The sequence below is a fragment of the Peromyscus maniculatus genome, chromosome 12 (genome assembly GCF_049852395.1).
Source record: "Peromyscus maniculatus bairdii isolate BWxNUB_F1_BW_parent chromosome 12, HU_Pman_BW_mat_3.1, whole genome shotgun sequence".
In the NCBI taxonomy this organism is placed as follows: Eukaryota; Metazoa; Chordata; class Mammalia; order Rodentia; family Cricetidae; genus Peromyscus; species Peromyscus maniculatus.
In genome coordinates this window covers 26,607,869-26,632,315 of record NC_134863.1, presented here as the reverse complement: position 1 = coordinate 26,632,315, position 24,447 = coordinate 26,607,869, and the positions used below count along the sequence as shown (strand labels likewise).

Below are 24,447 nucleotides of genomic sequence, written 5' to 3'. Positions count from 1 at the left end.
ACGGAAGCCTGGTTTTACGAGTCCCCTCCTTATCCAGCCAGGGCATCAATTCAGAGGGAGGGACCTGAGGCTCCATGGCAGATCTGGGCCTCCTCCACACTGCTCCGCTAGACAGGACCTATGGCCTACCTATCTATACCCACACCAAGAGCCCTGGAGGACAAGGCCACTAATCACTACCAGGTCTCATGCCCTTGACAAGGGAGTCTCATGCGCCCCTTACCCATGGAAATCTCCCCAACTTTAGTGAGTCACTTTTTCTGTTCCCAGGCTGCTGGAAGCCTCACAGACACCTTCACCTAATCACTTGAATGCCCTGGGGCAGCAGACCTTCAAGTGCTGCATATTCATCCCCCTGGATTGTCCCCTACTCCTGACATGACAGAGGCCTCCCTGTTGGCCTGTAGATACTGGGTGCTCAGCAAGGGTTTAAATGAAGCAATGGCTTGTTGTCCTGCCTGCCTCCTTCCTTTGCCCAGACCCCTCCTGCTCTCAAAGCCCTTGAAATATACTGGGCCATCTCTGCCTTGGGGCCACACTGGCTCAAGTTCAAGGAGAGGGGCAGAAACCCCGGCTCCCACACGTCAACACGGTGACCGTAGGCAGGACACTTAAGGTGTGAAGTCTCAGTTGTCTCATTGTAATTTGTGCCAGGAGCCATGACGGCACCTGGGACACAGCCAGGCCCCTGCCTTCAGAGCCTCTGCCAGATGGAGAAAGGGGACAGCAGGGACGTGTTGGGGGGGGGGCCCTGGAAGCACCTCATCAAAGTCCGCGATGATCTCATTGAGCAGCCGCAGGCACTCGACACCCTCGTTGTTGGCCTCCAGCTCCACGTAGAATTCGGAGAAGTTGGCAATGGAGGCGAACATGACGGCCACACACTCGCAGGACTGGTAGTAGAGCTCATCATTCCGCCGCTCGCGGGCCAGGAAGTGGGCAGCCACGTCCTTGGGCAGAATGTTGTGCAGCAGGCGCCGGTTGTAGGCCTGAAGCTCCTCCATCTCCTCCTTCTCCTCAGTGGCCTGGGGACAGAGGACCCAGTGAGCGGGGACAGAAATGGCTCTACCCATGCTCAGGGTACCCACACGCAAGCGCCAGCTGCCTCCCCTCACAGCAGTCTCTGCTTCCTTGGGTTCTCCGAGCGGCGTGCCTGACCATGAGAAGAGACAGGGAGGAGCGGCCGATGGTCCACCACCTCTGGCAAACAAAACACGTGGAGGAGAGGGGCAGAGAGGAAGCCCACGTCTTCCCCGAGACCGGAACCGGCAGCCGAGAGCAGAGATCCAAATCCACACAGCGCCCCCACCACCACGCTCTAACCCTGCATTTTCTCAAGATGAGGAAATGCAATCAGAAAAGCAGTTTGCCAGAACAACTCTACCGGACTGGTCCCCCAGGAACCTGGCCCAGGTCCTGCCCATATCTGCTTCCCGTTAGAGGAGACCTGTTTTGGAGCCAGCCAAGGCCAGCAGGCCAGGGGGAGTGGTGTCAGTTAGGGTGGGGAGGGGACGTCACCTCACTGACTTTGGTTCCCCCCGGTTTGGGGCCTGGGTCTGCACAGATGGAGTTTGTGGCCACTCATCTCCCAGTGCTGAGCTCTTGTAGGAAGGTAATGCCGGCCCACGTGAGGCTGAAGTAGAGGGGCAGTTACAGAGAGAGAGAGAGGGGTGTGGTAAGGAGCCACCTGACCAGAGTGGCAATATGGATTACAGAATGCAGTCAGCTGTATCCCCCACCCTTGATGGCAGACAAAATGGTCCCCTTCCTGGGAGTGGCTGTGTGGGCTGGCAGGCAGAGAAAATATCGATGTCAGGGATGTTTAAAAGACCCACCCAGTGTATCTGGGCTTTCCAATACAAAAAGACATTTCAGTGCAACCAGATTCTCCAGCCGGGCCACGGCTGTATCTCTGGGTCCTGGTCTTCCCTGTGGACAGTGGCTGTTCAAGAGAAGGATCTAGAACCCCTTCCCAAGGCTACAACCAGAGGGCATGGAGTCAGTCCCAAAGCAGAAGGCCTGAGAACCCCAGGTAAAAGGATCTCATCTCTACAGCTGGGTGACTTTTGGAACCACTAGAACTGTGGTTGGGAGAACTCGGGCTACCCTGAGACCCAGCGACCTCTGCACATCGTCCATTCCCCACTCCCGCCAACCCGAGCTGCCAGGTAAGTCCAATGGTGTGCGCCGATCTCCTGCCCAGCCTTTGGCCTGGTGACTTCATGTTCCTATGAGATGGGCACTTTGACCATGTCTCTCCCCAGGAACAGCAAGCTACCCGCCTCTGGGCCAGTTCTCGGCACACGCCCTCCCACCAGGGCTGCAGCCGGGTGCAAAGGCAAAGGGCAGTGAAAGGTTGGAGACTAAGGCCTCTTCTTCCCTGCAAGGCCTGCTGCTGGGCTGTTTCTGTTGCTGGCTGCTGGCTGCTGTCACTGGTCAGCTTCAGGGGAAAGCAAACATAGGCTGGTGACCGGGACAAGCCACTCTACTCACGTAGCAGGGGACACTGAAGTCGATGTCCCCATCCTAGTGCATAGGCCTCAGAACCTGGGCTGGGAAGCAAAGGAACCACTGTGGAGGTGGGGAGGCAGAATACAAAGAGCAGAGGGACCGAGGGGAAGGACAGGAGAGGGAGCATGAGGGCCGGGGGCTATGACTACCAAGCGATCCGTCACTAGGAGAGAGAAGGGGAGGTAGGTTTCTTGCCGCCAGGGTAGCGCTGGCAAGCAGAGCAGGGAGGCCTGAAAGAAGCCAGAGGCACTAGATCGAAGGGGGGTTCTGGAAGGAGCTCATGATTTAAAAATTATAAACTAAAGTGGTGCGCACACATCAGCATAAATGCATGCAGAGGCTCTCTGTCTCCATAGCCACTGATACACATTTCCTAGCTGTGTCCTCAGAGGACTGGATGAGCCACTGAGTGCTCAGATCTCAGTTTCTAAACACAATCCTCCACCAGGAAGAGTCAGAAGTCCTTGAAGGGGGTCACTGAGTCCTGGCCTGAAGCCAGGAAAATACCCACAAAGCTGAGACATGTTTGCTGTGCCCAGAGGGAAGGAGTGCTTAAAGAATGGTGATGTGTCCAGTGGCAGCCATCGGCTTGGAGAAATGTGTGCTAGCCAAACCTACAGTGATGTGAGCATGAAAATAACTAGCAAGGGGGCAGATCATAACCAGCGGGCTTAAGGATCTGTGAACCGGTGATAATATAGATGAGTAAACGAAGAAGCAGATTAATGTCTGGGGACTCCTTATAGTCCAGTGCCACCTAGGAAGAAGAAAGGACAGACGCAGAGCATCACGGCTGACATCTCTCTTTGGCAGGTGGAGGCAGCCTGAGAACAGACCCTGATGTGGAGCCCTGGCTCATTTGGTACTTGCTATAGAGACCAGGCTGCTCTCAAGCCGGTAGCAATCCTCCTGCCTCTGCCTCCCAAGTACTTGGATTATAGGCATGTGCCATCACACCAAGCTACCGACTGGCATCTCTATGTGAGCAGACACGGGAAAGAATCAATGGATGCAGAGGCTGAAACTGAGGATTCTCTGAAGATCAGAAAACCGTCGTAACCTCGTATCGAAAGGTACCCAGAGGGGAGAAGTGTGGCCGACGACGGCAACTCCAGCAGGTGATAGGGGCCACACCATGATAGGTAGGATGAGGAATGCGGAGCTGCCTGGCTCTAGACACTGACTACGCCCAGCACCTCTCCCAGCTCTCCTCCAGGAATGCACGGCCCACGTGTGCACAAGGACTTGGACTAACGAGATCTTTATGACTGGTTAAGACTCAAAGTTGAGAAAAGCCAGGAGACCTGATGAGTGAGCTCAGAGAACTCCAGGAAAGGGCTCAGGCAGAATCAGGACAGCTGGCAAAGCATGATGTGGCCAGAGTTCCACGGTGAGTTCCATCAGGGAGGGGGAAGGCGGCAGTGCGTGGCCTGGTCTCAGAAAGACAGACACTGGAGAATCCAACACAGACGGATACGTGTCGGAAAGTATGGGGTGGGGTACAAACGCGAACTACAAGAGTGGGACCGCTGGACCTCATTCTGTAGCTCTTGCAGCACTTTTGTAGATGGGAGATTATTTTAAACGTGCCCAGGGCTGGGGAGAGAGCTCAGTCCTCAAGTGCTTGTCTTGCAACCACAAATGGCTTGCGTTCGGTCCGCACAGCCCATGTTTTGGTTGTCGTTTGTTTCACTGGTTGTTTTTTAAAGCCAGGCACGGTGGGACGAGTTTTTAATCCTAGCACCTCCAGGTGGAGATAAGTGCATCTCCGGGGCTCGCTGGCCCTCACGCACTCACCGGCATCCATGCATCTGCACATACACTTGCATCCGTCCGCGTGTATGAAAAAAACACAAACACACAGCAATCCAAAAACAGAGTTGAAAATACGGAAGGGGCACTAGGGGTGTGGCAGGAGGGACGTCAAAGGGAAGGATAATCTCCTGTTCCTATGGCCTGTGGGACAGAGTGGAAGGACATGAGTGATAAAGGGAGACTAGAAGCTTCAAGTGGCTTTAACTTAGCCCAGGGCCTCCGGACAAAGCGACACAAGTCTTGTCCGTTTCCCCAACACAGTCCCTCCTCCTGTGGCGGAGACAGGGACTGCTTCTCAGCCTGGGAGGGTCAGACCTAGCTGGAGCCGGGAGGCCTCAGCTTCACAGGAACGCGGCTTCCCATCCTCCCTGGACTCTAGGGCGTCACCCCAGCTGGAGTTGAGACATTCAGCAGAGGCGAGCAACAGGCGACCTCTGCCTGAAGCCTTTCTGACACAGCCAGGGTGCACAGTGGCCACCATCTTGGGAGGGGCACCCCGGGGAGCCATGGAGGAAGACAGAGGTGGAGGTGTGAGCAGAGATGGAAGAACATGCGCCCTCGGTCCCACAGAGGCTGGTCAACTCTGGGGACTTTCTCAAAGAAGAGGGATGACGCGTGGGGTCTCAGCTCACTGATGGCCAGGGCTTTAGGAGGGGCATCCCCCAGGGAAAACTGTTAGCAATGCTCCTGGGTCCCCCCAGCTTCAGGGCACCTCCACCGAGGACCGAGGACCTGACAGCCAGATCCCACGCAGTACACCCTACAGAAGGAACGACCAGAGGGCCGCCTGCATGCAGCATCCAACCAAAAGCGGGGTCTCCTGCCCAGCCGGCAATCTTGAATCTTGCCATTAAGAGAAGCGAGGCCGAAGTAGCCTGCCAAGGTCTGGAAATAGGAGAGGAGCCAGGACAGATGTGGAGGCTGGACTTGGGCTAGGCCATGGGACAGGCTGGAATCAAAGGTCTAGGCAGCCGACCTGGAAGCCATCTTTCTCTGGCATGCTTTCTTAGACAGACACCTCCCCCTGACCCCCCTAAGATGGGCGTCCTCCCGGCCCATCAGGTAACAAGGCACAGGGCTGTCGCCAGCAAACAGACCCCTCCTCGTCTGACCTCTAGGTATCCCTCCCTCCCGGCGAACACAATCCCTGGGCATGAGGCATGCAACCTGGCGAGCCAGGCACTGGCTGTCATCCTGGGGTGGGGAAGGTACAGGGAAGGCAGCGAGGGTCAGCACTGTAGTCCCTGATCACCCACCACCCTGGCCTGTACTACCTAGATGGGCTTCCTACCACCACCTCTGACACTCCTCGGTCTCATTCCCTCTGGAGAAGTCTTCAGGCTCACCCTACCCACAGCTGGCCAGACTCTCCCCAGGCCCCACCCCTCTACCCATCAAAGCTCAGCCCGCCACATCTGCCGGCACTTCTGCCCGACGACACACACAGACAGACAGTGTGACACCGTGGTTGGGACCCCAGTGTCCCATCTGGACACTGTCCGGGTGAGTGTGTCTGGAATGCTTTAGGGCTCCGTCTCCTGGCCCCCAGAGAGCAGGGAGCAGACCCTGCCACCAGCACAGGGCAGCCGACAGGAGGACACCAAGTTCCCGTGAGTCCAGTGAGGCCTCCTGCCTCCCCATGCAGCTCGAGTCCGGGGGCCACCCACCTGCAGTTTCCACAGGAAGTCCAGGCGCGCGGTGGACTCCACCTGCTGGGCGTGCAGGTACAGAGCCAGCACGAAGACCGAGATGACGATGGGCGTCACCACCTTCAGCGCCACCTTGGTCGCGTGCTCAGGACTGCCAAGGAGAGGTAAGCAGGCTTGAGCTTGCGCTGTTACTTCAGCAGGCTCCGAGGACTGCTCAGCCCTCTTCCTCCCTCCCTACAGCTCCCCTGCCCTTCCCCTCCCATGCAAGCTGCCTGAGGCACCTCCTTCGGGAAGCCTTCCGGCAGTGGGGGCAGTGGTTCCTCCTGCCCTGGTGCCTTATATTCTTGCCACTGGGTGAGCCCCTCTGATCCCCTTGAGTAGTGAACTCAGCTCCCCTACAAAGCAGCAGCAGTAGGGCGGAGGAGTCAAGGGCAGCCGAATCACCCTGTCTCTGGGCACGCCAACCCTGTGATCTTATCCTCATCTGTAAAATGGGGTGGCGCCCCCATCTCCAGACTTTGGTAAGGAGAAAGATACCGTACAGTGTGCTCCAGGGGGCACCTCGCATAGAGCAGGCCTCCCCGGATGGAGGCTGTCAATGTAATAGCCGTGTTCCTGTCAATCTGCTGCATGCGCCTAGAAAGCTCTCATCCCAAAGCTGCTCCACGTCCAGCACAAAGTCCCAACGCTGACGGCCGGGACTGACTCCTGCCCAACCCTCCTGGACGCAGGGCCGGCCTCAGAGCCTGCACTTGGCCCGCACTCGAAGGGACGCAGATCCCATCCCCAGCCTCCCCAGCTCTATGACTTAAAGGATTGAGCTCAGGGCGTCTGAGTGGAGGCTGAAAGCTTGAAAGCAATCCTTGGTGGTGGTGGTGGGGGGATAATCTTAGGCTAGATGAAAGTGCCCCGGGGCCTTCAGAGCACCTTGCAGTATGGAAATCAAAATGGTCCAGGGGCTGACTACAGGCCCGGCTGCCCCTGGACCAGGGGCCTCCTTGCCTGCTCCGGCTATGTCTGCACTGTGCCTTGTCACAAGGCCCCTCCTACCCGGGAAGGGTGATTCCCCATGGATTTTCCTTGCCAAGGGGAGGCTGGGGCCCTATCACAGAAAGGGGGTCCACTCACCACTGGGAAGTCCCGTTGTTGCTGAAGTCTCTGTGAAGAAAAGTTGGGGAGACTGCTCAGTCTCCAGGCCCCCTGTCCCCCAGCCTCTGCTGTGTCCCTAAAGCTCTGTTCTGTTGTCCTAGGCCCTCCTCATCCAAGGGCAGCAAGGCATGAGTGGTAAGGCTTGCACAAAGCTCACCTTAGCCAGCGTCTGCTCACCCCGACTAAGGCTGCTCGGTCCTTCCCTAAGACCCTGTCTTCCCTACTCCCACAGCCACCTGTCTGTCCGTCTGTCTGTCTGTCTCAGCCCTGTGCTACCGTCTGATGGGAGTGGAGGGGCACCCTGCACCTGTACCATCCCAGAGGGCAACTGCTGGCCACGGGTAGCTACCAGACCTTGAAATAAGGGGAGAGCGCATCAAGGGAGGCTGCGCCTGTAAATACACTCTAAATATACCGGGGGAAAGGGAAAAGAATTTCCTAATAAGTAACAACTGATTATATCTTTAACAGATCGTATTCTGGATATAGTGGCTATATAGAATTGTTACTAAAATTAATTGCACTTTTGGTCTGAGGCATTGCTCAGTGGTACAGAGAAGGTGTGATCCCCAGCACCATGAGGAAATGCCACCATACTTTTCTGCCTTTTAAATTATTGCTACTGAAAATAATGTAAATGACACACATGGCTTGCATTATTTATTCACTGCCTAGAGTCCAGCCAGGGTCGCTGGACAGCAGAGGCCTCCACTTTCTACCCCTGCCACCAACAGAGAGAGAGAAGAGGCTGGGGTCGGGAGGGGAAAATAAAAAGAAGCCCAATGTTCAGGCTCCAAAGCTGGGCCTGTTGGCTCCTAGCCAGGCGGAGGCAGGAGGATTAGGCGTTCAAAGCCAGCATCAAGCACCCATTCCTGATGGCAGTGTCTTCCTGTCACCTGCCCACACAGCCACCACAAGACCTTGTCTGAAGCTGACATCCAGGCTCAATTTCCCCATGGGCTGCTCTCGTCACAAGACAAGGACATTTCTGTTGGGTTACCTGCTCTGCCCTGCCTGTCCCTGCCTGGCTCAGGGATCTGCTCATCACAGGCGCCCAATAACGAAAACAACAGCTGAGTAGATGAACGGAAGAATCCCTTGCCTTCCTCAGCCCCACGGCTGAGGTGAGCGCTGACTAACCAACTAGAGACAGAGAGGGAGTGGGGCTTGGTTACCTGTGGCATCCCCGCCCCCCTGGGAAGGAAGGGAGGCAGGGACAGCACAAGACCCCATGACCCTGCGTGCTTTGCTAACTCCAGTAATCAGGCCTGGGCAGAAGGAAGACCCTTTCCTCGCATGTTCCCTGTGCTGCCAGGACCCAGGCTCCTCCCATCGGTGCCACCCTGGCCCCTCCCCAGAGCCAGCCGAGGCGCAAAGAAGGCGCGGCGGCAGCGTACATGGCATTGGCGGTGACCAGAAGGTCAGCGTTGTCAAAGAGCGTCACGCCGGGCACCTCAACGATGAGCACATAGATGAACTCGATGGCCAACATGAGCACCAGCTTCCCGATGCAGCTGACCTGCAGGAACACGGAGCAGGCCAGCAGGCTGAGCAGCACGCTGTAGGTGAAGTACTGCGGAGGGAGAGAGGGAGAGAGAGCAGGTCAGACCCCAGGCCTGCTCTGGTCCTTCCTGGCCCCTCCCCACCCTCACCTGACCTGGGGGTGGGGCTGGGAGTGGGGAGCGCTGTTTGGGAATGTCCTGGCTGGTGGAAGCAGGGGAGAGGAAAGGTCAAGAGCCTGTCTAGGAAGCTGGAGATGGGCTCCAGGTGGACGTGGGCCTCCCGGGAAGGAAGGTGGTGCAGGTCAGCTGTCACCAGGCCAGCGGGTCACTGGCATAGCTCCGAGCTCAGGCTGACCTGACTCATCCTCCCTAGGCCTCAGTTTCCCCATCTGCAATGCTCGCAGTCACATATGTCCGTCCACGGACACGGATGGTGCTGTGCCTGGCATCAGCAACTGCAAGGGGACAAGGGCCCCACCCTGAGCTGCAGCTCTGACGTCAGCTGTTCTAAAACCTGCCAGCGCTCTCAGAACTCACCCTGCTGAGGGGCCACCTGAACTAATGCTATGACAGCAGGCGCCATCTTTGCCCCACTTCCCCTGATCGTTCGCACATGGGACCGCAGATACAGCACTGTGGTTTGCCATCACAATCTGCCCATACTTCTCGGTGGGCGTGTGTGAGACAGACCTCCTAAGACCTGGAAGCTTCTGCAGTCCACATGCATTGGCTCTCAATCAGGCTTGCCAGGAGAGACCATCAGGGCCCTGTCCTGACCTTGGAAATTCTCTTCCGGTCTTTGAGCCTACGTCCTTTGCTGACTGAGAGGCCGAGCCAGCTGACCCTCAGGGGCCCTCGTCTATCTATCTTTCTTTTTTTTTTTTTTTCAAGATTTATTTATTATGTATACAGCATGTATGACTGCAGGCCAGAAGAGGGCACCAGATCTCATTACGGATGGTTGTGAGCCGACATGTGATTGCTGGGAATTGAACTCAGGACCTCTGGAAGAGCAGTCAGTGCTCTTAACCTCTCAGCCATCTCTCCAGCCCCCTGTCTATCTTTCATCTCCTGGTGCTAGATCCAGACTTCAACATCTAGCCCTTGGTTCTTGACATTCGGGACCATCATTTCTGAGTTTTCTCCACTCTTATTGTTTCCACAATGACTCTCTGCCTCTGGGCTGCAGCCAGATGGTAGTGACTAGCAGTGGGCAGCCCCGGGCTTTCAAGAGTCAACTGAGGTACTGTGAAGGAGGTCCCTGGTGACTAGATGGGTGACGGGGCAGCCTAAAGTCACCACCAGTATTAGAGAGGAGGGGGCGGGAGAGAAGCCCAGATAGTTGGGTATCGGAGTCCCAGCTACCCGTCCTGTGGAGGGAAGGCCCCGCCCTCCGCTATGCCGAAGGCCCCGCCCTCAGCTATGCCGAAGGCCCCGCCCTCAGCTATGCCGAAGGCCCCGCCCTCAGCTATGCCGAAGGCCCCGCCCTCCGCTATGCCGAAGGCCCCGCCCTCCGCTATGCCGAAGGCCCCGCCCTCAGCTATGCCGAAGGCCCCGCCCTCCGCTATGCCGGGAACACTGCCTTCCTAACACGGAGGCTGCCGGGGTGTGGACGGCACTGGGAGGGGCGCCCTCGTGGCTACCACCTTGCCAGAGCCCTGGGGCAAAGCGGGGGAAGGGCAGGCACATCTGCCTCTGCTGCCGTCCCCACACCCGTCCCTCGAACCTCTGGGAAGTTGCAGTTGGGCTGGGGGCTGCCGCAGAAGCCCTGCTCGTCACCCAGGCTGTAGTTGAAGGCCGACTCCATCACGTGACACGCGTTGATCTGGCTCACCGTGATGTTGTGCTCCTCCGCCAGGCAGCCCACCAGGTTCTTGGAGTTGCACATGAACTAGGGTGGGGAAGAGGGGATGGAGGCGGGTCAGCCCCTGCAAGCCAGGCTAGGGAGGCCCCATCCCATAGGACCAGTCCACCCTGGCTCAGGAGCAGCGCTGTACACACGCCAGGGACAAAAGAGGCCCCTGAAGGAAAGCCTTGCTCTGGCTACAGACATGGCCCACCCATGCACCTTCCAAAGGCGGAGGCCTGGTAATCTGTGTTGGAGACATCCCCTGGGATCCTTCTAGTTTGAAAACGAGGAACAGCAGGCCTGCGTGAGATGCTAATGATCGTCAAATTAGACCCCAGCCTGAAGTGGGACATGAACTGCCAGGGAAATGCTCCCTGGCTATGCTCATCAGCCATGGGGCCCCACTGGTTTTGAACCCACAGAGCTAGGGAGGCACCTGGAGGCTATGGAGGTACCCACCATGTTGACAAAGGCCGAGAGGAACACCAGGATGATGGTGAAGACTCCGACCAGGGTGCTGTTTGTCTTGGACCTCACAATCTTCCTGGAGAGGGTCTGCAGGGGAGTGGGGAAGAGCTGGGGCAGGAAGGGAGGAAGACACAAAGAATAATTCAGTCAGGACCCTTCAGATAGCCATGGAGCTCAGAGGACACACCCTGCCCCTGACACAGCTCTCCGGGCTTTCCTGAGCCCCTCCAGGGCTGCACAGCTCCAGCCTCATACTACTGCCTGCCTCTACAGACCACAAGCATCAGAGCCGCAGTGCTGGCTGGGGTGGGGGGTGGGGTGGGGACTGTCAGTGGAGCCCAGCCACAGGTGACAGAGGCAGGTAAAGGAAATGATGCTATCCTGACCAGACAAAAATGGCAGGAAAGCCTGTCACCTGCGGTGGGAGACTGGGCCTTGGGGTCCAACTAGGGAGGAATAGGGAGTGGTTGAGGAGGGGAGGCCCTCCTGGAGGGCTTCTTGGAAGGAATGGGGATTCAGAGAGGCCCCTCCGAGGAGCAGAGGGGTGTGGAAACAGGAGGGAAGGGGGCTTGAAGAGGGAGGGCACTGGGAAAGCATGTGGAGGCTTGGAGAAGGCATCGAATGAGCATTTTCTTCAGCCTGAAGGTTCCATGGAGCTGCCATTTGGCTTACCAGTTCCTCCTATATCCTTCCCAGTAAGACAAGCCATTCGTCTGCTCCCAAACCCCTGGTGCTTTCAGTAATCCAGTGACGGCCCGCTAGGCCTGTCCTGTCACCAAATCCGAGACACTCGACTAGCGTCACATACCACATCCTCCTCATCTGCTACCTAGACTGACAAAGACGTTGACAGAGCGAAGCAGGGGACCTGGGCTTCTCCAGTTCCACTGCCTCAGCTTGTCCTGGTGGAGGCCTGTCTGCTGCCCAGAGTGCAAGTGACCTTGAAACCCCCAAGGACAGAGGATGGTGGGGGCCGAAGGGTATGGGAAAGGAGGCAAGAAGCCTGTGCTCTGGGCTTGTCTGCCCTCTGGGATCCTGAGCAAGCCACACCACTTCTCTGAAGGATGCCTGTCTACCTGTCTGTCTGTCTGTCTACCTGTCTGTCTGTCTGTCTGTCTACCTGTCTGTCTGTCTGTCAGGGCACCTTAATTCTTTTGGTTAAGAAAAGTAGGCAAATGCCTCTAACCATTCACAGGTCCTCAGCATCCCCGGACATGTCAACAGGGTGTCCCAGGCCACAAGGTCTACCTATCTGTTACCTAACACTGAGGGCTGGTTTAGTTGACATCACAAGTTGACACCCCCCTCCCTGAAAAAAAGAAAAGAAAAAAACATCCAGGTAAACTAGATTTCATCAATTAAAAGATTTAGTGGAGAAAATCGTCCAAGAAAGCAAAACAAGTACTAAGGAAGATGTGGGGAAATCAGGGCGCCCATGCGCTGCTGCTGGACTGGTCCAACAACGCCACTGTGTGCGTGGGCTGCGATGGTTTCTTAAAAATTAAGCACAGAATCATATTCAGCAGTTCCACGCCTGGGTTTATACACAAAATTACTGACAGCGGGGACTTGAGCAGACATTTGAACATCCAAGTCCACGGCAACATTGCTCATCCTAGGGTGGAGACGGAAAAGTACTCAGATGCCCACCAATGACTAAGTGATAAAATACGCTGGAGCCACACCGTGCATGTACTGAGCCATGAGACGGAATGAAGTGATGGCGCTGTGATGTAGGGGAACCTTGAAACTATTATGCTAAGTGAAAGAAGCCAGTCTCAAAAGGCAATATATTGTGTGAACCCATTTGTATGTGGTATGGGGAGCATGCAAATTCAGAGTGGATAGTGGTTACTAGGGACGGTGGTGTGAGGGACAGAAGGAAGAAATGAATGTGAGGTTTCTTCTACAATGATGACAACGTTCTAGAATCAGTACCAGTAGGTGCATACACTACTAATGTATACTAATACTAATACACCAAAGACTAGTGGATCACAAGTTCATCCACCTTTATAAAGGTAAATTGTATGGTATGTGACTTGACATATTCCTATAGCTTTCATTTTTCAAAGTCTTGTTCCACCTCTTAGGAGCTGTGTGATCCTGGGGACGCTGTTAACTGCTCTGAGCTTTGGTTTCCTCATCAGCCAATAGGGACTGCTGTCTCTCAGGGAGGCCCTGGAGGCTCATTTGAAAATGCTCTGTAAGCTGTTCCGTGTGGTTTGGTGAGAACTGTCCCTTACGGGTTCATCCATTAGAACACTTGGTTCCTGGGTGACGGCTCTGTTTGGGAAGGCGGTGGAGCTGCCAGGCAATGAGGAAGGCTGGAGAGTCCGTCCGCTTCTGCTGCCACCCCCTAGCCCCATCCGTCCGCATGTCCTGAACCTCAGAGAAGTGACCGTTGGGCTGGGGGCTGCTGCAGAAGCCCTGCACATGGCCCAGGCTGTAGTTAGGTTTTTATTGCCTTGAAACCCCCATAACAAAGAGCAACCTGGGAAGGAAGGGTTTAGTTCATTTTACCTCAGTCTGTCGCTGAGGGAAGTCTGGGCAGGAACTCACTAGAGACAGGAACCTGGAGGCAGGAACTGATGCAGAGGCCATGGAGGGGCGCTGCTTCCTGGCTTGTTCTCCATCACTTCCCTGGCCTGCTTTCCTATACCATCCAGGACAACCTGCCCAGGGGCAGTACTGCCCACGGTGAGCTGCCTACTCCCACATCAATCATTGGCCTACAGGAAGTATTTTCTCAGTTGTACGTCTTCTTCCCTGACAACTGGCTTGTGTCATGTTGACAAAAATCTAAACAAGACTCAACATCATAGCTGGGTGTTCCCGCGGGCCTCTGTGTCCTGCCGGAAGATGCCAGCCTTCGGCATGAAGCTGTACCGAGGTGCCACGTGGAAGCAGTACAATCGGAGCGGGAGAAAGGGAGCTGCCGTTCTTCCCCACTGGCAGGCACAGGCCTGGGCTGCTCCCTAAGACAATAAGGCTGCTACGGAGTCACGGAGTCACCGATGACGGAGCAGCCGGAGCTGGCACGGAAGGGAGGGGGCACGTGAGTAAGTGCGCTGTCACTGGAGGTGACAAGATCTGCTGGCTTATCGTATGCAGAGTTCAGAGAAGGGATTTTGATCTCAGCAAGGTGGCAGGGCTCCCACTGCTTGGGGTCCTCCATGCTGAGATTCTCTGAGTCTGAGATAGTGTGTGATAGCGCAGAGGGGCCGCTATTTTTTTTTTTTTTCCAAGAAGAGTAGCAGAAATCCCCAGGGTGGCGGGAAGGCTACAAACTGATTTGCCCTCTATAATGGCGGCAGCAGGAAACAGACTTGAGGCGGCATCCTGGGAGCTGTGGGGCTCTGAAAGCAGCTGACGCACTGAGAAGTGAGAACGGACCTGGGGACAAGATAAAGTGCCCAGCACTGAATCAACCTTCCAAGAAGTCTAGATGTGTGTGTACGGCACCAGGTGGCTGATGGGAAGATGACCTGGGCCCAACGTGGAAGGTCAACCAGAGAAGGGAAACCCTAGCCCAGGGAAGGCAACCGACCCGTCTGTCCTGTCCTCGGGCATCTCTTGGTAAGAGGACAAGGGATAGATAAAGAAGGAAGCCTGAGCTGCTTGTGCGAGATGGAAAAGCAGATGAAGTGAAGAAGCTTCCTGGCTGGGGCTCGCTAGCACCTGCGCCCAGAGTAACCGAGGAATTGCCCTATCTGAGGCCCTCTCAAAACTGGAAATAAGATGGGGGAAATCATTCATTCTGGTAGAAGGAGAATGCCTTTCAAGGTAACACGGAATGACTGTGAGCGCTACAGTCCAGTCAGCTTCTGGTCAGCACCAGACAAGGTGACCAGTAACATTTTTTTTTGTCCTTTCAACCCCTACCAGCCTTCCAGGGATTTAGCAATAAGATGGTCTGCATTGAAGAGGAAAGCAGTTAATATTTATTCCCTGCTGTGTATCTGCCCAAAGGTAAGCATCCCTTTTACATTATTTTGTTTTGAGACAGGCTCTCACATAGCCCAGACTAGCCTCAAACTCACTATGTAACCAAGGATGGCTTTGAACTCCTGATTCTCTCGCCTTCACCTGAGATGACAGGAATATGTCACCATACCTGGCTACTTCTTACACATCTTAATGTGCAATAGGATTTTAGCACACAGCATAAAAGAGGGAAGAAGAATTAGTGGAAATTGTTCGTAAGGGGAATCATTTTCCCCTGCTTCCTCTGCTTTCCAGAGTGGGAACAAATCGGAAGAGGTGGTTGACTGGGTAGTGAGGAAGGAGGCAGCGGGAACAAGGGTGAGGACTCCCTTCTACCTGACTTGTGGCCGCTAACCTGGAGCAGCAGGTTCCAGACTTGACAATAGGTGGAGTTTTCTTAACACAGATGCAAAAGAGTTGAGTTCAGCTCCCAACACCCACATCAGGCAACTCACAACCACATGTAACTCCAGCTCCAGCTCCAGAGAATTCACTGCCCTCTGAAGGCATCTACATTCACACACACACACACACACACACACACACACACACACACACACACACACAATTTAAAAGGTAAGCCTTTCTTTGGGATTTAGAAAAAATAACTCGAGTATTTTAGCTATGGTATGCTTTAAAACTGTGTGTGTGTGTGTGTGTGTGTGTGTGTGTGTGTGTGTGTGTGTGTGTGTGTGTGTTTAAGACAAGTTATCACTATATAGCTCAGACTTGCCTTGAACTTTCTAACCTCCTGCCCCAGTGTTCCAGGTACTGGCATTACAGGCATGCTAAAATGCTCAATCTATTGTAATGTTTTTTTTTTTTTTTATTGTAGCACAAATACAGCATAAAGCTTTGCCATTTTAACATGGCATCCATTATAGTCACAACATTGTGTAACCATCACTGCCACCTATTGCCAAAATTCTTTGACCACCCCACATGGAAACATTGCGCATTAAGCAACAACTCTCCGCTGGCAGCAATGTGGGTCACCTCTAATCTACTTTCTGTCTTAAGAATTTGCCTATCATAGAAAATGACATATTTGAAGTAATACAGTATGTGACCAGAGTCGCCCAGCTTCTTTCACTCAGCAGTGTCTCCAGAGTCCATCCACACTGCAGCATGTGACAGGACATTGTGCTTCCATGCACTCAAACGCTAGTCTATCACAGTTACATGCCATACGTTATCTCTTGGCATCTGATGATGGACACTGAGTTGCTTTCACCTATTGTGACAGTTTGGTGTCTTATCATTATGTCCATGGATGAAGAGAGTGAACTGTCTATTAGGTCCAAACAGACTGAGGGGCCTTGACCACTCCACAGCCAAAGCAGGAGGTGAATGAGCACAGAGCAGGAGGGTCATAGCCTCGAGGAAGGAGAGCCAGTGTTCACCTTCCGATACCGGGAGCCACCCACCACCTTCTCATGTAGCCCACTCTCCAGAGACTGACCTCGAACCCCCACGCATAATCCCTAAGGTCCTTACCAGACCTGGCACTCACTCCACCAAGACTTTCAACGACAAGGCAACTCAGCAAATTGATTAATGAAGGGGCCCTGTTTGGAGGGTGGAGAGTCCTTGACTCCCTACTGATGGAAATAAGGGAGGGGACAAAGGATCTCTGGGCAAGGGAAACAGAAGCCTGCATGATTTCCATGACACACACATAGCCTGGGGTCAAGGACTGCCTAGAGATACAACTTGGACAGGGGACCTGGCATGCCCGAGAGAGATCTAAGATAAAATATACAACAGGAAGCCAGGCTCCTTGGTGTCCGCTGTCTGGACCATGTAAAACTCTGTGCCTCTCTGGGGGTCATATCCCTCACATGCATGCTAGGCTCATCCCTAATCTCAGAGAATGTCCCTCCTAGGGCACCTGGGGCCACTGAAGGCTGTGTCTAGAGGTCTCCTCCACACACATTCTTTAGTGAACGCTCACTGACCAATACTGCGTTTCAGGCTCTGGCTAGCAGCCATCTTGTCCCATCCGACACAGAAGCAGCCATGGCAATCTTGTGGCAAAGATTACCAAGGGCTTAACGGGTCAGCCAAAGAACAGTCTAGTCTCCAGGCAGGCTTGCCAGTCAAGTGCTATGGACCAGCATCCTGTACGCCCTTGTCCATTACCTAGGCCAAGAGTGATGCTCAAGTCTTGACAGTGGCCTCTGCCGCTGACAGGAGGCCCCCTGGATGGCATGTTGAGGGACACTCACCTTCACACAGGCGTAGATCACGGACACAAACACCACCAACGCCAGCAGCAGGAAACAGGACAGGTAGAAACTCAGCATGAACAGGGAGCTGGGGGATTAAAAGGGTGAGAAGGAGCCACATCCTAGCAGGAAGCCGAAGTCCCACTGCATCCCGGGAGGTGCCCGGCGGTCCGGACCCAGATCCCAGGGCTCTTGGGACATGCAGCTCTGAAAACAGTTCCATTTCTCCAGAAGCCGACTGCTCCTCCTTCCCACTGTCCCCCAAGAAGAGCTCTCTCAGCAAGGGCCCGTGTACGGCAATGCTACAATACAGTCCGTTCCTGCTCTTCCCACCCTCTGGTCACCCTCACGGGGGACCAGCAGCCCAGAAGGAGCCAATGGAGAACTAAAAAGACACCCGATTAACAGTTTGCCTCTTAGCTATTCACAGAGTGCGTCCAGGCAGCATGGAGAACTGATTTAAAAGTCACCCGCTTATCCGTACTCCTCAGCACTCACAGGTTGGTAACAGGGCCCCAAATGGACCTGGTAAAGGGGCCTCACTCCAGCAGCCCATACAGCACCTCTCTGAGACACTGTGGTGTGTATACATAGCCCCTCTCCCTTTCCATTGCTGGGCCCCACAACAGGCCCTGCTCAGTCTTTGCTCCCCGATTCTTAGGCAGTCCAAAGGGGAAAGTGTCCCAGTTTCCCTGAGGAGGAGAGAGCTGGCCACAGGGTAGGAAGCCTCAGATAAATGAGCTGCTAGCGCTCTTCCTTCCCGAACCCACCACTACCCTCCTCGGGCAGCGGCTTGTCCAGGTGCGGCACACCCACAAGGCTGCAGGGGAGGGGTGGCCTGGAGATGCCAGGCGTTGTTGGCAGGTTGGAGGCTATTGGAGGGGGATACTGCCCGTCCCCAGGAGGGCTCGGGCAGCACCTCTGCTCCTGGCTTCCACAAAAGCAACACTCAGCTGACTTGACAAGGGACCAAGGGGAGAATTCTTCCGAAGGAAGGAAAGACCCTGAAGGTGGTTGCTAAGGGCTCCCTAGAGGGCACGGTTGGAATGACCCGAGTCAGTACCTTGGCCAGCTGGAGCTGTGGCCACAGGCAGGGACGGAGCTAGCCACTGTAAAGAGAGCCGGGAGCTGGCACGGCCCCACCCTAAGCCTTGCTGCCACGAGAGTCCAGTGGCAAAGGGTCAGGACCGTGCACCTGAGCTAGAGGACTGTCAACTGCAACGGGACACAAGCCTCGGACACGCGCCGGTACACGTGGTCATTACCTGTACCGCGCCACAACAGAACAATGGGGCCGAATGACCGTTAGGACCCACGGTTCCACAGCGCAGAGCAACCTCATGTGGGGGAATGGGCTGAGCTGCCCAGCGAGGGTGCAGCCAGCTGCCAATGTCTGGGTTACACCTGAGGTGTTCTGACGGTCAACACACAAACACACACACACACACACACACACACACACACACACACACACACACACACACACGGGTATCTTTACTTAGCCAATGGCACAAAAATAAGAGGTGTTAAGGAGGCAGAGGTAGAGCAGGCAGGACGGCTCAGTGGATAAAGGAGCTTGCCACCAAGCCTGACCTCCCGAGGTCGATCCCTGGGACACAAATAGGAAAAGGACAAGATCCAACACCTGGAAGTTGTCCTCTGACCTCCGCGCACATGCGCAATGGCTTGTGAAGATGTGTGGGGTCTCGTTAACACTGTCACAGTCACCAAAGTGGGGGCTACAGAACTATCACCGACCCGTGAAGAGGAAAGAGACATACAGCTCACTGCAGTGTGGGACCCGGGGCAGTGTGGCTTCTGGAACAGAAAAAGGGGCACAAAGGGGAAACTGAGGAAATGAGAATTGGGTGTAAGGGTGCACAGGCTGAGCATGGTTACCATGTGAGTTCCTGGCTGTGGCTGCTGCAACATGGCAAAGGAGGCTGTCAGCCCTAGGAGGAAATGCATGGGGGTATGGGCAGATCACCACGTAACTCTACAGCCTTGCAGTGGATCTACAATGATTTCAACAAGAAGAATAAAGTGCGGGGGCTGGAGATGGCTCAGAGGTTAGGAGCACTAGCTGTTCTTCCAGAAGTCCTGAGTTCAATTCCCAGCAACCACATGGTGGCTCACAGCCATCTGTAGTGAGATCTGGCAGAACACTGTATATTGTAATAAATAAATAAATAAATAAATCTTTTTTAAAAAAAAAGAAAAATCAAGTTTGGGTGAGGGACACCTCAGATCAAGCATGGCTCGGAAGGCTGCGCCACATGTGAACCACATGGATCGCAAGCAGACCCTAGCTATCAACTAGGAAGGCATTTGGGGAATAGTTTTGGAAATCTGTAATGGATTGGGTACCAGGTGGCAGGAGGAACTGCCGTTGGTTTTATTCGATATGTCAGATACTACGTGTAAGGGGGAAATGTCCTTAAAATAGATGCCTACTGCTCATAGGGGAGAAATGTCTGTAAGTTTATTTGTAAAAATCAGAAAAGAGGCTGGGCAGCACACGCCTTTAATCCCAGCACTCCAGAGGCAGAGGCAGGCAGATCTCTGAGTTCAAGGCCAGCCTGGGCTACAGAGTGAGTTCCAGGACAGCCAGTGCTACACAGAGAAATGGTGTCTCGGGGGAAAAAAAAAATCAGAAAGAGGTAACTGAAACAGATACTGGAAAACATTAATAATTGTTCTAGGTAAGGGGTGGGGATTGGTCATGTGACTTATATGTGCTCTAGTGATTTCATAGCAAAGAATAAAACGTATACATATAAACACACCCATCGTGAATGCACACATACATAGGACAACACACTTCTCTCCTAGGTGTGATTCCTGTGAATGACCATCATCTAAACCTCATTTCAAAAGCCCTCTGTCTGTTTCCAGGTGGTCCTTAGTGAGACGGCCAGTCTTTGTCAGAGCCTGGGTGTGCCTCTTTGTGAAAAGCCTTCCTAATGCCCCTCCTTTGAAATACTCCCAGTCATAGAAAAAAAAAAAACCCTAAAATCCTGTATCTTTTCAAGATACACACACACACACACACACACACACACACACACACACACACACACACACACTTTTCTTTTTTTTCTTTTTCTTTTTCTTTTGGTCCAAGAGCTAAAGGTCACTTGGAAGCCAGAGTGGCAGACTCTGGGTGACTCAATCAGGTATGAGAGGAGTGGGGGACAGTGATAGAAAGGGGTCCCTTGTGCAGCTGAGAAGTACCCAGTGAGGTCTCTACCCAGGTGTGAGCACTCAACCCCCCTCAGCCCAAAGGGAGGACCCCTGACCTCCTAGGTCCACAGAGGAAAGCAGGAAACCCAGTCCCAGCCTGAGCACTCGCCCAGACCTCCTGGGCAAGGTCCCGCTCTGGGGACCCTGCATCCAGATGAGGGAGTGTGAGTGGGTGGGAATACTTACTGGGGCACGATGGTGATCTGGACGAAACAGATGAAGAGGAAAACAAGCGAGGCACACGCCACGTAGGCACCAAATCGGTCATCCACCTGCTTGGAGTACTGAGAAGGGAAATGCAAGGTGAGCTCTGGTGAACCCACCCGCTGTCTGCTCCAGTCCAGCCAAGTCTAGTCACCTGGTGCCCAAGATGCCCTACTCCAGGACGGAGAACACATGGAGAGCAGAGCTAGGTTTAGACGCAGGGCAGTCAGTGTAAATGCCTGTATGGCGGAGCCTGTGTGCGAGTGCCTGAGAGACGAACCAGCCACTGTATGCAGGCTGACCCAAGGTCAACATAATTCGTAATGACCACAGCCGCAGATCATCACCCACCCTCGAGGTGGCCCCTCCGTGGGCCCCAGACTGCTGTGGTTTCTACTTCCAGGAAGCGCTCACTCAGGGAGCTCCCATGACTACTTCAAGGTCCCAACTCCGGGTCTCACCTCCTCCCACGACACCAGCCAGCCACATAAATGCTGGCACGGTCACCCTGAAGGGACACATCAGTCAGGTCCCTTTTCATAGCTGTGCTTTGCTCATAAGGCCTGCCTCACTTATGCTGGCAGAGGCTCTTACAAGACCATTCCAACCAGATGCTGTGTCCCACATAGTGGGACACGGGGCGAAGGGAAGGGTGTGACAGCCCTGTCACCGCTTCACTGTGTGGCCCATTGGGCCCTTCAACCACGATCTAAGGCCAGGACAAAGGGCTTCCATACCCATGCAGCACCCGGAGGCTCTGATGGGTCCCGGGGAACCAGGTGGCTCAGAGATCACAGCAATGTTAGGAGCACATTTACCACACACCCTCAGGTGGTGGATACCTCTGGGTGGTATGTGTCTGATACAGACAGAACTCAGTTGGTGCTCACCCTGATCCTGAAGTAGGTATGCTAAATATCCCCCAGATAAGGGAACTGAGGCACCAGCAGTGATAAGATGTATTCCTTCCAACCAAGGAAATCTCCCCAGAACTCCATCTCCTGGGGTTCTAGTGTGGCGTCACAGATTAGGACACCGGCTCTGGGGGTGAGAGGAAGCCATCCCGTGGGCTGCGCCCTGTGCCCTCCTCTCTTGGTTCTGCTGGGGCCCTCTGTCCTGGTGCCATACCTTCTTCTCTAAGTCGGGCTCCCTGAAGGTCAAGAGGAACTTGCGGACATGTTCAGACCGCAGTCTGTCGATGCTTCTGGCGTCAATGGCCCGGCCCAGAAATTCGTCCACTTCATCCTCGGGGTTGGCACTTTCCTGGGCATTCCTGGAAAGCAAGGGGCAGACATAGGCAGGCTGGCACCCAGGGACACTGTCACATGGGTAGCTTTGTATAGCCATCTGGACTGGCCAGAGACACCTGACAGACCCCCCCTGAGTGCTGTGCCCCAGGAAGGGACAGCATGGACTGCGACCAGGCTGTGTTCTTAACTGCACCACAGAAGGTGCCCAAGTCCCAGAGCATTGCTGGCACTGTAGATTATTACTGAAGATTTCATTGTTTTTGTCTGTTTGGCTGGTTGTTTTTTGTTTGTTTTGAGACAGGGTTTCTCTGTGTAACCATCCTGGCTGTACTGAAACTCATTCTGTAGACCAGGCTGGCCTTGAACTCAGAGACCTGCTTCTACCTCCCACGTGCTGGGATTGAAGACATGTGCCACCACCACCTGGCTGAAGATTTCATTGTTATTCCAACAGATAAGCTCCTTTCTTGACTCTTTAGCTGTCTCCTCATCCTGAAGCTAAGGCTAAACCTGGTGAGTGGATTCCTACCACACGGACTATGGACGAAATGCCACTTGAACCAGGAGTAGGATCCTCTTGGGCAGCATGCTTCTGATGCTGAATTTAAAAATCTAACTTCTCAAGGTGGAACCTGGTCTTTGAGTACAGTTTCTGGCAGTCTTGAGAACTGGGAAGCACAAGAGGAGAAAGAGAATGTTCTCTCTGGACACTGGGTACATTCAGCACCTGCTGCCAGTGTACAAGGTCCACATTTCCCTGAGGGAGCCATGGAGAGCGAGGGGCCTCCTGGGCTACTGCTCTGGCCACTGCTGAAAGTCTGTCACATGAAGGGGCCAAGGGAGAAGGAGGAAAACCATAGGTATACTACTCACTTGTCTTTGGGGTCTTCAAAACCCTAAAAGAGAAGGAAAGAGGAATGTGAGATCAGTAAGCAAGGATCGTACACAGGCCTGTGGTGGCCATGGGGTCCATTGAGGCAGCTGCATCTCACGGCTCTCTGACGTTGAGTACCATGATGCACACAGGATGACGGCTCCCTCCTCCCTTCACTCGGTGAACACAGTGGGTCCTTCCTAAGGCACAGGCTCTGGTCTAGATGCCAGGGTGCATTGTGATTTCATTCTCTCCACAGGCACAACGCCTGCCCTCTCCACTGCGACTCCTTATATTTCTTGGACTGTTCCTCCTTCCTCCTGAGCCCTGGCTTGAAGAGAAATTGCTGAGCTGCTCAGAACTTTACACGGGCCCACACTCACTACCTATGCACACACGCTGATCACACAAAACCTACGGGAAACCGACAGCTTCCCACCCCCAGATAGCTCAGTTCTGTTACCTACAACCATGTATGTGGTATCTGGGAATGAATGTGTTCTTGCAAGGCTAGCATTGACTGGATTTAGGAGGCAAGGAGCCCAGATGCCACCTGCAGGGGATGAGTGCCTTTCTGTGGTTCAAATCTACAAGCCCAGGGTGAGACAGACAGATGTCGACCACAGAGCCCTCCTTAGAGGTAATCTGTGAACCTCACTATAAAGCAGGGCTATCGGGGTCTGCCTGATATGGTGGGGTTGGGGGAGGGGGTTCCCTGCGGTGGGAGGCGGTGAAAGTGACCAGCAGCTCCGGACCTGCAGGTAAAGCACAGACTGTCAGAGCAGGAACAGAGGAGGACCTCGTGTGGACACTAGTCAGCAAGTGCTGAGGGACCCTGAAGTCCAAACAGATCCTTGTCTCACCCCCTTCATTCCTGCTGAGTACTTGGCTTGGCAGCCTCCCCAAAAAGGACTTCCTCATGAGCTCAGGGCTGGCAGGTGTTGAGGAGACCTGGCATCCCTGTGACATGGAGGATTCCCTAGGACCTCAGCAGCCTCCAGGGGTCCCATGCTGTTACTCTGATGCTACGCCTGGTCTGGGATGATCTGCCAATCCACCACTTGTCTGCCCAGACCAGCCAGACCCTTGTCCTCACCCTCTGAAAATCTTTAGACTATCTCCTAGCTGTAGAAGTGGGTGTCACTCAGCTGAGTGTTTTGTCTGGGGACAACCCCATGTGTGTGCTCTCATGGCCCCTCAATGAGTTCAGTATCACCAGAAGCAGAACTGGACAGGCAAGCTGTCCACAAAATGCCACCATGAGCCTCCAGACCAGAATTTCACCCTATGAGCCAGCAACAAGCTAACTCCACAGCTGGGAACAACAGTGCTATACAGATACAGGTCCATGTCTACAGATCAAAACTACCCCAAAGTGCCTTGTTGCTGGCCTCTGCAGAGGACACACTTTCTTCCCTGTGCTGAGCAGAGCTGGACTGAACCTCAGCACCTAGGGGATGCCGTGTTGGTGTAGGCTGTTTCGGATGTGCTGAAGGGCATTGACAACAAGGTAGAAGACATTGCTATCCACAAATCAGCTCAGCACAGCCATTACGAACTGTCCAGGCTGGCCTGTGGCTCAGGGGTGCAGCATGGACCCATATGGCTTCCACCTGTACCTCTGCCATCCACCCACCCAAGCATCCATCCACCCACCCAAGCATCCATGCACCTAAACCTCCGTCTAGTGAACTGGGTACACTCCACTGTCCATGCTC

General features: G+C 54.3%; 1 protein-coding gene across 1 annotated transcript in view; it reads right to left on the bottom strand.

The window, feature by feature from the left end:
- Adcy5 (adenylate cyclase 5) overlaps positions 1–24,447 on the bottom strand; it is a 146,548-nt gene that overhangs the window by 5,543 nt on the left and 116,558 nt on the right. The window contains exons 9-18 of the mRNA XM_042259244.2: positions 22,729–22,751; positions 21,734–21,878; positions 20,588–20,685; positions 17,159–17,246; positions 10,935–11,051; positions 10,353–10,517; positions 8,522–8,697; positions 7,104–7,133; positions 5,994–6,126; positions 762–1,025 (exon numbers count right to left, since the gene is read on the bottom strand). Of these exons, the coding sequence (XP_042115178.1) occupies positions 762–1,025; positions 5,994–6,126; positions 7,104–7,133; positions 8,522–8,697; positions 10,353–10,517; positions 10,935–11,051; positions 17,159–17,246; positions 20,588–20,685; positions 21,734–21,878; positions 22,729–22,751 (1,239 nt within the window). The remainder of the gene's footprint in view (positions 1–761; positions 1,026–5,993; positions 6,127–7,103; positions 7,134–8,521; positions 8,698–10,352; positions 10,518–10,934; positions 11,052–17,158; positions 17,247–20,587; positions 20,686–21,733; positions 21,879–22,728; positions 22,752–24,447) is intronic.